This window comes from Ailuropoda melanoleuca, chromosome 9 (assembly GCF_002007445.2).
Source record: "Ailuropoda melanoleuca isolate Jingjing chromosome 9, ASM200744v2, whole genome shotgun sequence".
Lineage (NCBI taxonomy): Eukaryota > Metazoa > Chordata > Mammalia > Carnivora > Ursidae > Ailuropoda > Ailuropoda melanoleuca.
Window position 1 is genome coordinate 4810994 of NC_048226.1, and position 15179 is coordinate 4826172.

The window sequence follows — 15179 nt, forward strand, 5'->3', positions numbered from 1 at the left end:
TCATGGCGGCCCTTTCAATGAGACCAAACACACATTAGCTTAGCATCTTCCTGGGCTTTCTCCTCTACTTACGGAAGGAGGAGGGCTTGCCTTTTTGGTCAGGCATCGTGTGGTTGGCTCAGATTAATATCCTATATTCACCTTCCTGTATAGGATTTCCAGACCAAGTGTAATCTCCCAGCTGGAGCAGAAAGAAGAGCCATGGGTGCTACCACTCCAAAATTTTGAGGCAAGGAAGATCCTAAGGGAAAGTCACACGGGTGAGATGTAGATATTATCCAGTGGGAGGAAATCTAGCATTTCAGCCTTGGTTTTCTTTTTTTTTTTTTAAGATTTTGTTTTTATTTATTTGAAAGAGAGAGAGAGCATGAGAGATGGGGAGGGGCAGTGGGAGAGGGGGAAGCAGACTTTCCACTGCGCAGGGACCCCCTCCCCTTGTAGAGCTCGATCCCAGGACCCTGGGATCATGACCTGAGCCGAAGGCATATGCTTAACCGACTGAGCCACCCAGGCGCCATCAGTCCTTGTTTAGATGAAGAATTTGGAATGCTGCCATAGACTTTTGTTCTATTAGAAGTTTAAATTTGACTTCTTGGGCAATCAGTAATAGACCAAATAAAGTCTTCATTTTATTTTATTTAAGTAAACTTTATATGCCCAACATGGGGCTCGAACTGATAACCCCAAGATCAAGAGTCACATGCTCTACTGATTGAGCCAGCCAGGTGCCCTTAAAGTCTTCATTCATTTATTTTTTGTTTGTTTGTTTGTTTTTAAAGATTTATTTTAGAGAGAAGGTGTGTGGGAGTGGAGGGAGGGGCAGAGGAGGAGGGAGAGAGAGAATCCTCACGCAGACTCCTCGCTAAGTGTGGAGCCCCAAATGTGGCTTGATCCCAGGACCCTGAGATCATGACCAAAGCCAAAATCAAGAGCTGAATGTTTAACCGACTGAGCCACCCAGGCGCCCCTCAAGATACATCTTAAAAAAAAAGGGGGGTTTAGGAATTTATGTTTTCTATAAGTTTAAGGAACTTCAATAAACTTTTCACAAAGTGAGGCACCTGGCTGACTCAATTGGTGGAGCATGTGACTCTTGATCTCCGGGTTGTGAGTTTGAGCCCCACACTGGGAGTAGAGATTACTTGAAATCTTTTTTAAAAATTAAAAAAAAAAACAAAAAACTTTTCACGAAGTGAAAACTTTACACAAAGTCAAATTAAGTGTAGTCTGTTGCCAAAGTGCTAATCTCAATCTTTCTTACTGCCTTCTGATGTTTTTTCCTTATAAGTGTTTAACTTTGTTCCCTGTTACTTTTGTTAATTTTTCAGTCTTTGAGAATCAGGTGACAAAACTCAATCAGGACATTTCAGAAGCAGCAGAACAATGTGGAACGTCCTCAGAAAGGACCAATAAAGATATTTCTCATACTCCTAGATGGGGAGGAAACTGGGAGAGGGACCTTGAATTAGAAGGGCAACATGGAACCCTACCAGGAGAGGGCCAACTGGAGCCCCTTCCACAGGAGAAAGATTTAAACAAGCTGCTGGATGGATATGTAGGAAAGAAGCCTGTGTGTGCAGAATGTGGAAAAAGCTTTAACCAGAGCTCCTATCTCATAAGACACCTAAGAACCCATACTGGCGAGAGGCCTTATAAATGCATCGAGTGTGGGAAAGGCTTCAAACAGAGTTCAGACCTTGTCACCCATCGCAGAACACACACAGGAGAGAAACCCTACCAGTGCAGCGGGTGTGAGAAAAAATTCAGCGACAGCTCTACGCTCATCAAACATCAGAGAACCCACACAGGTGAGAGACCCTATGAGTGCCCAGAGTGTGGGAAAACCTTTGGGCGGAAGCCACACCTCATAATGCACCAAAGAACCCACACAGGAGAGAAGCCCTACACGTGTCTCGAATGCCATAAAAGCTTTAGTCGAAGCTCCAACTTCATCACCCATCAGAGGACCCACACAGGAGTGAAGCCTTACAGGTGTAGTGACTGTGGGGAAAGTTTTAGCCAGAGCTCAGACTTGGTTAAACACCAACGAACCCACACAGGAGAACGGCCCTTTAAGTGTCCAGAGTGTGGGAAGGGCTTTAGAGATAGTTCTCACTTTGTAGCACACATGAGTACTCACTCAGGAGAAAGGCCTTTCAGCTGTCCTTACTGCCACAAAAGTTTCAGTCAGAGCTCACACCTGGTCACGCACCAGAGGACACACACAGGTGAGAGGCCATTTAAGTGTGACAACTGTGGGAAGGGATTTGCCGACAGCTCTGCCCTCATAAAACACCAACGGATCCACACGGGGGAAAGACCCTACAAATGTGGCGAGTGTGGGAAGAGCTTCAACCAGAGCTCCCACTTCATTACCCATCAACGAATCCACTTAGGAGACAGACCCTATCACTGTCCTGAGTGTGGCAAAACCTTCAATCAGCGTTCTCATTTTCTCACACACCAGAGAACACATACAGGAGAAAAACCTTTCCACTGCAGTAGATGTGATAAGAGCTTCCGTCAGAAAGCACATCTCTTATGCCATCAAAATACTCATTTGATCTAGGAAATGGTTTGTAGTGGTTCTTCTGCCCCTTTCCAGATTTTCATTTCTTTTGTCTCCGGGTGCTCCATTATAGAGAGCATGGGCATCAGTGGCTCAAGTTGGGCCCTGGTCTGTCCTCTGTCTTTTCCTATGCTTTAATGGTGAGGATAAACCTATAGGCCACAAATAATGTTTTGAACACAAAAGGCATTCCTTCAGTGTTTTTAACTGACCTTAGGGAAATGTAATTTGATGGTTGATGCTTGGTTGCTAAAAGAGGGTGAGATACATGTGCCTACATTATCACTATTAATGATTAATATTTGAGATCTTATAAGCCCTCAGTACTGTATAACACCTGGCCCTTAAAAGACCCTCAATACACTTATTAGCCTTAAGACTCAGTAAGGAATTCATTAGTGCAGCCCCACAAGCCCAGAACTTGCAAGAAATTAGATTGCAACTAGAGGATTTGGGGTGTGAACACACAGATTTCATAACACAGAAAACACTCTCCCTAGTCAGTGCTATGCAGACATTAGTCACCAGATGTCTCATTGCCATGACAAGGCAGAATTCTCGAGGATGTTTGTGGTCTTGTGACTTCAAGGCTGAAAGAATTTCAGAAGCTCTTTGAACAGCAGCAAATGAGGTACTCCCACTGGAGGTTTGCTGCCATCCGAGGCATAGAAAATATCCCCTGATGAGCAAGCCAGAGGGAGCTGGAAGAGGACTGTAAAACTATGGAAGCAAATTTGCTGAGACATTAAATATTACAGGGATCCTTCTTGGCATTTAGCTGAAGGAAACAACTCCTGTTTTCTAATTGCCTGGGTCACGGGGCCCTTTAGTTTTAAGTTAATGCAACTCTGATTTTTTTAGAGTCATTCATTTTATGCACTAGTACATTCCTATATTTAACGGAAATAAATTGAGGGAAGGCAGTGTGTTGGAAAGAACACTGACTTCATTGAGAAGGTGAGGTGTTTGACCACTGGCCCTGACATTTAATTTGGCCAGACTTTACCTTCTCTCAGCCTCTACCTTACCTACCTCACAAGGTTGTTGTGAGGATCTAATGCACGTGTGCAGACACACACACACACACACACACACACACAAGCACTTTGTTGTTAAATTATAAAGTAGTAATGTCTCTAAAGTTCAGTGTTCTAGTATTGTTGGAAATGTCTTTCCTCCAAGGAACTCTGGCTAATATTTCTCCAGGTATCACCTTTTCTCTCATAATAACAGATTTCTTTCTTTACCTGTTGAAAACCTAAGGCCCGAAATCGCCGAACAGCGCAGTTTGGGTCACACGTGGGACAGAAGAGCCAAAATTTGGCTGTCTTCTCTACAACAGCACAGAACGGATCAGCTCTGAGATTTGCTTAAGTGTCTCTGAGACACTACATGTAGGACTAGACGCCCCATGTTACAGACATCAACCCATTTTGAATTTGGAAATGATGCAGGGATGTAGCCTAAGTTCCAGGGAGCTTTACAGGATCCTGTGCTGGGGAATGGAAGGGGAAAGGGCAGACAAAAGTGATTAAGGAGGGAGCTGGGTGTGTCACACTGGAAGAGAAAAGTGATCTGAAGGTATTCTTCTTTCAAGCCTTCCTATGGCAATTCAGACTAAATGATTACTTGAGCCTTGGAACAAGAGTTCATTCTCTTTCATTATATGGAATGCTGTCCTGAGTGCTGTAACCCAGGGGGATAGAACTCAGCTGATAACCTAAACTCTGTCTTTGAAAGAGTAATTAGATTTTAAAAATCTGGTTAATCCAGTGCAGAGATTCTCAGAATGTGAGCCCAGACCAGTAGCATTAGTGTCACCTGGGAACTTGCTTGAAGTGCACATTCTAAGTTCCCACTCCAAAGCTGCTGAATCAGAAACAAGGCGTGGGGCTCAGCAATATTGGGTTTTTTTTTTTTAAGATTTTATTTATTTATTCGACAGAGATAGAGACAGCCAGCGAGAGAGGGAACACAAGCAGGGGGAGTGGGAGAGGAAGAAGCAGGCTCTTAGCAGAGGAGCCTGATGTGGGGCTTGATCCCGTAAGGCCGGGATCACGCCCTGAGCCGAAGGCAGACACTTAACCGCTGTGCCACCCAGGCGCCCCAGCAATATTGGTTTTAATAAGCCCTCCAGGCAATGGTGATGCATGCTCTGAGTTTGAGAACCACTGCTTTAAAAGGTGTCTCTTGTATTAAACATAGCCACAATACTATTATTACTCCTGAAAAAAATGAGCAGTGATTCACAGTGTCATCAAATAGTTCAGTCAATGTTCGCATGTCCCCAGTTGTTTTTTGCTTTTGTTGTTGTTTTTTAGTTTGTTTGACTCAAAATCCAAATGAGGTCTCTGTGTCAACTGGTTGGTATGTTCCTTACAAGTCTTGATCTGAAGTTCTCCCCCTTCTTCCTCTCTCTGTTGTTTCCTTGTAACTTATTTGTTGAAGAAACCTGGTTGTCCTGTAATGTTCCCCCAGCTCTGTGTTTGGCCAATTCCATCTTCTGGGGTCCTTTAACATTCCCCTCTATCCTCTGCTTCCTTTTTTTTAAGATTTTATTTCTTTAAAATTATCTTTATGCCCAACATGGGGCTTGAACTCACAATCCCAAGATCAAGAGCCACACTCTCCACTGACTGAGCCAGCCAGGCGCCCCTACTCTGCTTTCCTAATATTGGTGTTTGGATCTGTAAATATGACAGATTCAGATTTTGAGGGATAAGAATACTCCATAGCGATCTTGTGTCCTTCTACCAGGAGATAAATAGTGTTATTTTGTCTCATGATGTTAGCAGCCATTGATAAGCCCTTATTTCATTTGGGTTTGCCAGATGGTGATGTTTTATTTCCATAATTTATTCCTTCTTCATTTATTAGCTGGAATATTTCTACAAAGAGAACTCCCTCTTCCCAACTCTTTGGTTTCCCCAAGGTACGATTTGTATAGGAACACTAGCTAATTTTTGTTTTTGTTTTTTTAAGATTGATTTATTTATTTGAGAGAGAGAGAGACAGAGAGTGAGCAGAGGGAGAGGGAGACAAGGAGACTCCCCACTGAGTGGGGAGCCCGGCTGGGGCTCAATCCCAGGACCCCAAGATCATGGCCTGAGCCAATATCAAGAGTCAGACACTTAGGGGCACCTGGGTGGCTCAGTCAGTGAAACGTCTGCCTTCAGCTCACGTCGTGATCTTGGGGTCCTGGGATTAAGCCCTGTGTTTGAAGGGGGTCCCTGCTTAGTGGGGAGCCTGTTTCTCCCTCTTCCTCTGCCCCTCCCCCGGCTCATGCTCTCTCTCCCTCTCTCTCTCTCAAATAAATAAAATCTTAAAAAAAGAAAGTTGGACACTTAACCAATGGAGCCACACAGGTACCCCCACACTAGCTGGTTTATTAGAATTCCTTCAGCTTTTAAATATCACTGCCTGAATTTCAGCCTTCATGCCCTAGATTTCTGAGCTCCTTCCCACGAGGGACTGTTTCTGGACATTTATAACTGCATAAATCTCACAACTGTCATAATGTAGTCCTTTGTTTTTCTCCTGCCTTACTCCCCTCCAGTTTGTCCGGTTCCCCCATGAAACAATGTGCTAAAAAGTTCAGTAAATGCTTGAATGATTCCTTAGTCAGAGACGGACTCCAACTTGCCAATTCGTACTTGCCAATACTATCCTGGCCTGAAACAGAAGCAGCCCCGTCCCTATTAGCAGGGAATGGTTCCGCCTCCTTTTATGATAATATGAGAGTATACCGTCGTCGTTTATCTACCTAAGTATTGTTCTAAGTCAAATATGATCTGTATGTTAAACAGCAGCAATAATTTGTAAAAATCAGATGAGAAGGTAAGGGAAAAGCCTGGCTGGCAGAGGTAATGGGTAATTTATGTGAAATCCAGGGCTACCATCCCCCCAGGGGTAAAGTGTTTTTGTCCAGGGGTAGGATGTAGAATGAGAAAGTACAGAGTTGAGTATGATATCCCGCAGAAGAGACATTCTGAGAATTTTACACTGGGTTAAATGGAAGATGTCTTGAAAGAATATCCCATAAGAAGGAACCAGTTAGGGGCACCTGGGTGGCTCAGTCTGTTAAGCCTGTGACTCTTATTTCAGCTCAGGTCTTGATCTCAGGGTTGTGGGATTGAGACTCCACACTCAGTGAGGAATCTGCTTGAATTCTCTCCCTCTCCCTCTGCCTCTCCCCCTACTCGCTCTTGTTCTCTCTAAAATAAATGGATACATCTAAAAAAAAAAAAAAGGAGCCAATTAGGGACTTGGAAGGACACAAAGCTGTGTTATTAAAGACAAGCAGCATAACCCTGAACGCAGCTGGGAGTGTGGTGTGTGCTCATTGTCCGTAAGGAGCCCTGCGTTTAGGGGACAGGATGTGGAAGCAGCACAGAATCGGGTCAGGGGACCCAGTTTCTGGTTTCCATGCAGTTATTTACTAGCCAACTCTCCTTGGACAAGTCAGTTGATCACCCTAGGCTTCAGGCTATCAGTTAAATCAGAAAAAGGTCCTCCCGGCTGTAACACTTTACACATTTGGGGCTCTCGCAGTCCCCAGTGCCGTCTGATGTGGTCGTGGGCTCTTCTGCATGTGCACCTTGATGCTCTGAGGAGGACAAAAGCAAGCAGCCCATGGCCTGGGTCCCTCTCCATCTCCCACTCAGCCCTCTCTAGGCTTCTCTTGGAAGAGAGCCAAAACCTCATTGCCAGGGGTGCCTGGCTGGTTTGGTCAGTAGATCATGTGACTCTTGATCTCAGGGTCATGAGTTCCAGCCCCACGTTGGGCGAAGAGCATACAGAGAAAAAACAAAAAGCAAACAAGCCCCTCCCCTTGACACACACCTCACTGCTGCCAGTAATTAGCACATTACCTGCAAACTAAAGACCTCTCCAGGCTCCGGCCCGTCCTATCCCTACTTCCTAACAATGTAACAGACACACATCACTGGTTTGTCATATACTGAGTCTTTTTCTATCACCTTGTTGTTGATGTTGTGTGTCTACAAATGTGTCTGTCCTGTAAGATGTGAGCTCTTCAGGGGCAGTGTGTGACTTGCTTTGTGGCTCACACACACACAGCCACAAGCAGGAATGTTTAAAGCTATCGGTGAGAGTTGAGGTACCTGACTTTCCATATTTTCCCGTTGTTTCTACCCTATGATTGGGCCATTGGCTTCTTGCACATGGTCCACACTTCCTCTCTCCATCACTTCAAAATCCACGTCCTCAAAGCCCTACCAATTTTACCTCTCCGATTCCTCTCAAACATATGTCAGACCTCCATCTGCTGCCACTCCCCAGCTCCAAAGAGCCACCATCCTCTTTTCTGAATTCCTGCCCTCGTCTCCTAACTGATCTCCCTGATATTGTTTTTGCTCTAATTCCTTCTCATAAAAACCAAAATAATCATTTAAAATCCTAAATCTAATCACATCACATATCTGCTTAAAAGTCTGCAAGCTTCCCATTGCCTTTAGGATAAAAACCCAAATCTTTAACCAGACCTACAAGGCCCCCCTTGGTCTAACATCCCCCCACCCTGAGCCACCTCTGATATCACCTTCCTTCTCACGTTCCCTCCATTCCTTGATCACACCAAGGTTGTGCACACCTTAGAGCCTTGGTCCTAACAGATCCCTCTGCCCAGAATGTTCCTTGCCTACATCTGTGCATCAGTTCCTATTTGTCAACCAGCTCTCAGCCTGAAACTCACTTCCTTGCAGAGACTTTCCCTGACTGTCCCATCTAAATTAGTCCTCTTGTCCCTGCACTCACTATCCCATTACCCTTATTGTCATTGTCATACATACACCTGACTGATAGCTTCTCGTTTATTGCTTGTTTGGGTAAGCTCCATGATAGGAGGGAGCCACTTCTCTTGTTTACCATTCTCTTCCCAGCACCTAAAATAGTGTCTGACATGCAGTAGGGGGTCAATAAATGCTCACTGGATGGATTAATGGATACATACTCACAGGCAAGGAACTTGTTGTGTTGAAAAAGTAACAGTGTAAAAAGTAACAAACTGGACAGGTGAGTGAGGGTCACACCAAGAAAGCTCTTAGTTGCCAAACTAAGGATTTCAGATATTATTCTCTGGTACAGGGGGTGTCACAGATGGTCCAGTAGGGGCCAGTCATGATCAGCGGCTGAGGAAATTTGATTTGGCAGCTGTATGTAAGTTATATTACAGAGAGAGAAACTGAAGACATTGAGACGATCTACGATACAGTGTTTATAGCATGATGTCCGGCCCACAGTAAGTCTCCAACAAGCGATTGGCATCATTGAGGACCATGGCAGACACTGGGAAACACCAGAACAAAAAGGCAAGATCATTAAATCTTATTTCTACCTTAAAAGAATTCTTCCTAGACCCTATTATTATATTCCTTCCCTTCCTGTGTGTGTGTGTGTGTGTGTGTGTGTGTGTGTGTGAAACTTCCACCCATATGTAGCTATTCTCAGGGCTGTCATGTCTAGTCTCTTTTGATAGGGCTTCCCACCCCCAGCATGCCTTTGGCTTAGATTTCTCTTTCTCCCTTGTTTGCAAGTCACAAAGCCACTGCCTCTGCCCTGCTTTCCCTCTTTTAAAACTGTAAAAGCACAACGTGCTTTCTTTAAAATTTTCCATAAATACAGAACTGCCCAAAGTAAAAAAATAAACAAATAAAAAATGGAGGGGCCCCTGGCTGGCTTAGTCAGGAGAGTGTGCAACTCTTGATCTTGAGGTTATGGGTTTGAGCCCCATGTTGGGTATAGAGATTACTAAAAAAGCCCAGATAAACCTATAAAAATTAAATAAAAGTAAAGTACTGTCCCCTGAGTGTTTTTTTAAAATATTTTATTTATTTATTTATTTATTTGAGAGAGAGGGACAGTGATCACAAGCAGAGAGGAGGGGCAGAGGGAGAAAGAGAAGCAGACTCCCCACCGAGCAGGGAGCCCCTTGCAGGATTTGATCCCAGGACCTGGGATCATGGCCTGAGCCAAAGGCAGTCGCTTAACTGACTGAGCCACCCAGGAACCCCTGGGCCCTGAGTGTTTAAAAAAAAAAAAATAGAAATGCCTTGTCTCTTCCTCATTCCCAACCCCAATTTCACGACCCAGATTTTAACTCTAATAGCCCTGCAAGCCAAGTCTTGTTTCTGGCTCACCTTCTCCACCCCTGCTGCCATCATCTGAACTAAAGGGATGGTTTTCCGTCTGGCCGCCTTGACTCTTCCCTTCAGTTCAGTGCAGCAAACATTTACTGAGCGCTTACGACACACCAAGTCCTACACTAGACCCTGGAGGTACAAAGACAAGACAGTGGAAAAGGTCCACACGTAAGAGCCCTTGAACTCTGAGCGAGTTACCAACTCTTTCTGACCCTTATCTCCTTACCTGCAAAATGAGAATAATCCCAGTACCTTCTTCATGGGGTTGAGTGGGGATCAATGAGATGACACACAGAAAACTCTCTGTGTAGTACCTGCTTTTATCTGCTCCATAAATGTCAATGACAACAATGATAATGATGATAATCTTCACCTTGGAAGAGTTTATAGTTTAATGGGGAGACTTGAAGAATAAGAATTATCTAGGGGCGCCTGGCTGGCTCAGTAGGTGGAGCGTGTTATTCTTGACCTTGGGGCTGTAAATTCCAGCCCCATGTTGAGTGTAGAGATTGCTTTGCTTTTTTATTTTTTATTTTATTTTTTTAAGATTTTATTTATTAATGTGACACAGAGAGAGACAGCCAGTGAGAGAGGGAACACAAGCAGGGGGAGCGGGAGAGGAAGAAGCAGGCTTCCATCAGAGGAGCCTGATGTGGGGCTCGATCCCAGAACACCGGGATCATGCCCTGAGCCGAAGGCAGACGCTTAACGACTGAGCCACCCAGGTGCCCCTGCTTTGTTTTTTAAAGATTTATTCATTTATTTCACAGAGAGAGAGTGAGCATGGGGGGAGGGGCAGAGGGAAAGGGAGAGAGAACCTCCAGCAGACTCCCCGCTGAGCACTGAGCTTGACTCAGGGTTCTATCCCAGGACCCTGAGATCATGACCTGAGCTGAAATCAAAAGTCCAACACCCAACCGACTCTGTCACCCGGGTGCCCTAAGTGTAGAGATTCTTAAAACAAAAAAAATTTTTTTTAAAAAAAGAGGATTATCTAGGTGAAGAAAGATGGGAAAATATTTTTGGAAAAGAGGGGAAGAGCAGTTTAACTGAAATTAAAAGGTAGAGGGGTGCCCAGCTGGCTCAGCCGGTAGAGCGTGTGACTCTTGGGGTCATGATTTCAAGCCCCACGTTGGATGTAAAGATTACTTAAAAAAAAAAAAAAAAAAGAAGAAGAAGAAGAAATTAAAAGGTAGAGGTAGAGTGTTAGGGGACTGAAGAGTAGGAGCTTGGACTTACCCTCTAAGAATATGTTTCAAAGCATGAGCCAAGGCCCACCTGCATTAGTCTTACCAGGGACGCTTGTTCAAAACGTAGACTTAGTGGCCCCCACCTCTGACCAGCTTGGTAAATTCACATTGTGGAATATTACACATCCAGAAAAACGAGCAAACTACAGTTACATGCATCAACACCATGAGCCTCAGAAACTCAACACTGGATGAAAAAATTAGACAAAAATACACACAGAAGGGTCAAAATACAATAAAGATAAAAACAGGCCAAACTAAACAATATGTTGCTTCAGCAGCAGGGATAAACATACATTGTAATGAAAAGCAAAGGATTTATAAATACAAAATTCAAGGTAGAGGTTAACTGGGATGGGGAAAAAGAATGCTAAGTTTCTATTTCTTAAGCTGGGTGCCGAGCACACAGGTTTGCTCTGTATCATACTTCTTCAAGTTAAATGCGTTTCTTACATACTTTTTATTTGCAAGATATTTCACAAGGAAGAAGAAAAAAAAAAAAAACCAAATAGGAAAACAGAACACTCCTCCAGAGACTAAGCTTTTCCACTTAAATCTCATAAAGTAAGGGTATACTATGGAAAAAGAACAAAAAAGGAAAAAAAGACAACCCAAGAACCAAGGCCTAAACAGACAACAGGCCAATCCCCACATTCTTTCTCAGTCACGACCTCATACTTTTTCATTTTTCTTTCAGGTAAAAAACAAATCCTTATGTGTATAAACCAGTGCAAATAAATGTCCAGAAGCTTATAGGCCCACCTTTCTATAAACAGCCAAATGTGGACCCTCTGTCTAAATGAGGATGCCCTGCTACACTGATAATGCTCTTATGAACACTTTTTCTTCCCCGGGAAAAAAAGCGTTTCCATATTTTACATTATTTCCGTAGGGTGTGAATATTTTTACAGCTCTGGTTACTTGCTGCCAAATAATTTTTGGAGCAAATTATACCAATTTACAATGCAATCAATAATTAATGACTACCAGTTTTACCACACCCTATCCCTGAGAAACAGTTTTGCTAATATAATAGACATGATTCTCACATCTTGTTTTAATTTGCATTTCTTTGATTGCTAGTGATGTTAAGCCTCTTTTTCACATGTTAGCTTCTTTCTTGTATTTCTTCAGTTGTTTGTCATTTGTGTACTTAGGACTTGGGATCAGGATCAAAAACTTAACTATTTGAGGGGTGCCTGGTTGGCTGGCTCAGTCAGTAGAGTGCGACAGTTGTGAGTTTGAGCCCCATGTTGAAGGTAGGGTTTACTTAAAAAGGAAAGAAAAAAAAAACTTGACTATTTGACTTGGAGAAAATCACTTACATTTTTCCTGTTCCCTTCCCTTCCTCTCCCTACTGTATTATTTTTTTTCACTTCATAAGTTACACATGTTCATCTTAGAAATATCAGAAAATAAAAAAGAAAACCAAAGCTGGTGGCATCACAATTCTGGACTTCAGGCTATATTACAAAGCTGTGATCATCAAGACAGCATGGTACTGGCACAGAAACAGACACATAGATCAATGGAACAGAATAGAGACCCAGAAATGGACCCTCAACTCTACGGTCAACTCATCTCCGACAAAGCAGGAAAGAACATCCAATGGAAAAAAGACAGTCTCTCTTCAACAAGTGGTTGGAAAAATTGGACAGCCACACTCAGAAGAATGAAACTGAACCATTTTCTTACACCCTACACAAAAATAGACTCAAAATGGATGAAAAACCTAAATGTGAACAGGAATCCATCAAAATCCTAGAGGAGAATACAGGCAGGAACCTCTTTGACCTCAGCCGCGGCAACTTTGTACTAGACACATCTCTAAAGGCAAGGGAAAAAAAGGCAAAAATGAACCACTGGGACTTCATCAAGATAAAAGCTTTTGCACAGCAAGGGAAACAGTAGACAAAACCAAAAGACAACCGACCGAATGGGAGAATATATTTGCAAATGTCTTATCAGATAGAGGGTTAGCATCCAAGATCTATAAAGAACTTACCAAACTCAACACCCAAAAAACAAACAATCCAGTCAAGAAATGGGGAGAAGACATGTACAGACATTTCTCCAAAGAAAACATACAAATGCCAACAGACACATGAAAAAATGTTCAATATCACTCAGCATCAGGGAAATACAAATCAAAACCCCAATGGAATACCACCTCACACCAGTCAGAATGGCTAAAATTAACAAGTCAGGAAACAAATGTTGGTGAGGATGAGGAGAAAGGGGAACCCTCTTACACTGCTGGTGGGAATGCAAGCTGGTACAGCTGCTCTGGAAAACAGTGTAGAGATTCCTCCAAAAGTTAAATATAGAGCTACCCCACGACCCAGCAATTGCACTACTAGGGATTTACCCCAAAGATACAAATGTAGTGACCTGAAGGGATACCTGTACCCCAATGTTTATAGCAGCAATGTCCACAATAGCCAAACTATGGAAAGAGCCCAGATGTCCATTGACAGATAAAGAAGATGTGGTTCATATACACAACAGAATATTACTCAGCCATCGAAAAAATGAAATCTTACCATTTGCAATGATATGGATGGAATTAGAGGGTACTATGCCAAGCAAAATAAGTCAATCAGAGAGAGACAATTATATGATTTCACTCATATGTGGAATTTAAGATACAAAACAGTATCATGGGGAAGGGAGGGAAAAATAAGATAAAATCAGAGAGGGAGATAAACCATAAGAGATTCCTAACTCTAGGAAACAAACTGAGGGTTGCTGGAGGTGTGGTGGGTGGGAGGATGGGGTACCTGGGGGATGGGCATTGAGGAGGGCATGAGGAGGGCATGTGATGAGCACTGGGTGTTATAACCCAACTGATGAATCACTGACCTCTACCTCTGAAACTAATAATACACGATATGTTAATTAATTGAATTTAAATAAAATTTTTAAAAATCAGAAAATACAGTTAAGCAAACAGACAAAAATGGGTAAAATTACCTATTGTTCCTCTTAGAGACGACGACCATTTATTGCATATACTTTTAAGCTTTTCTCTAACAAAAATAGTCACAAATGTATCACCTAATCTTTCTGAGCCTGTTTCCTCATCCATAAAATAGGACTACTTGTCTTTCAAGTTGATGATTAAATGAGCTGGCATATGTGAAAGTGACTTATAAAGTTCAGGATGTTATATAAATGGAAGTTGCTGCGATTATGACATCAAATACTCTATTCTGCTAAGCAGAAGGACACTTCGTTCCCTGAACCCAGCCCGCTCTCTCCAGTACGGCGGCCTCTCTCTAGAGAGAATGACTTCCTGCTGCAAGTCTTCCTACAGAACAAGTACCCACTCTATTTTTCAAAAAATTCAATATGTAAGATATGGAGAAGATATAAAGGATAGTGCAAAGAACCATGTACCTGCCAGACAGCTTAAGAAATAAAATTTCAGGGGCATCTGGCTGGCTCAGTCGGTGGAGCATGCAACTTTTCATCCCAGGGTCATGAGTTCAAGCCCCATGTTGGGTGTAGAGATTATAAATAAACTTGAAAAAAAAATAGAATGTTACCAATATACATAAAGGTTCCTGTGAATACTTCCTCAATTACAGTCCCTTTCCCAATCCATATTCCACTCTCCTGAATTTGATATTTCTCATTCTGTGATATTGTGATTTATAATAAGAAATAGTTATTTCGGGGCGCCTGGTGGCTCAGTCGGTTAAGTTTCTCTTGGTTTAGGCTCAGGTCTTGATCTCAGGGTTGTGAGATGGAGCCCTGAGACAGGCGCCGTAATCAGCAAGAAGGCTACTCGAGATTCTCTGCCTCTTCCCCTCCGCCCCTCCCCCTGCTTGCACGTGCTCTCTCTCTCTCTATTTAAAATAAAGTCTTTAAAAATATATTTATTTTAGTCTTACCCCATTTCAGGCACAGAGCTCCCCAAACCTTGGAATTTCCTCAGGGTAGAGAGTGATAAGTGTGTCTTTTCTTATGTTAATGAAGTGACTTTTGGAAAGCAAGTAAGGCTGGGGCTGATTGCCAGTGGAGCCAACCACCTGGTTAGAGAGTTGGAATTTTTCAGTCCCACCCCCTTACGCCTGGGGCGGAAGGGTGCTGGAGTTGAAGCAATCCTGCACGACCAGTGATTTAATCAATTGGGCCTGATGAGGGAGCAGAAGGCCCACTGAAGACAGAGCATATGCTGCTACCCTGCAAACCTCC

At 43.1% G+C, this 15179-nt stretch overlaps 1 protein-coding gene across 5 annotated transcripts in view; it reads left to right on the forward strand.

The window, feature by feature from the left end:
* Positions 1-15179, forward strand: part of IQGAP1 (IQ motif containing GTPase activating protein 1) — a 165018-nt gene that overhangs the window by 30987 nt on the left and 118852 nt on the right. Inside the window, exons 3-4 of one of the 5 annotated variants that reach the window (XM_002919792.4) lie at positions 154-260; positions 1329-4557. The exons of 3 other annotated variants lie outside the window; for them this stretch is intronic. In XM_002919792.4, coding sequence (XP_002919838.2) covers positions 154-260; positions 1329-2569 — 1348 coding nt within the window. In that variant the 3' untranslated portion in view covers positions 2570-4557. Of the gene's footprint in view, positions 1-153; positions 261-1328; positions 4558-15179 lie in introns of those variants that run through there. One more of the 5 variants, XM_019800245.2, reaches the window with a different exon arrangement.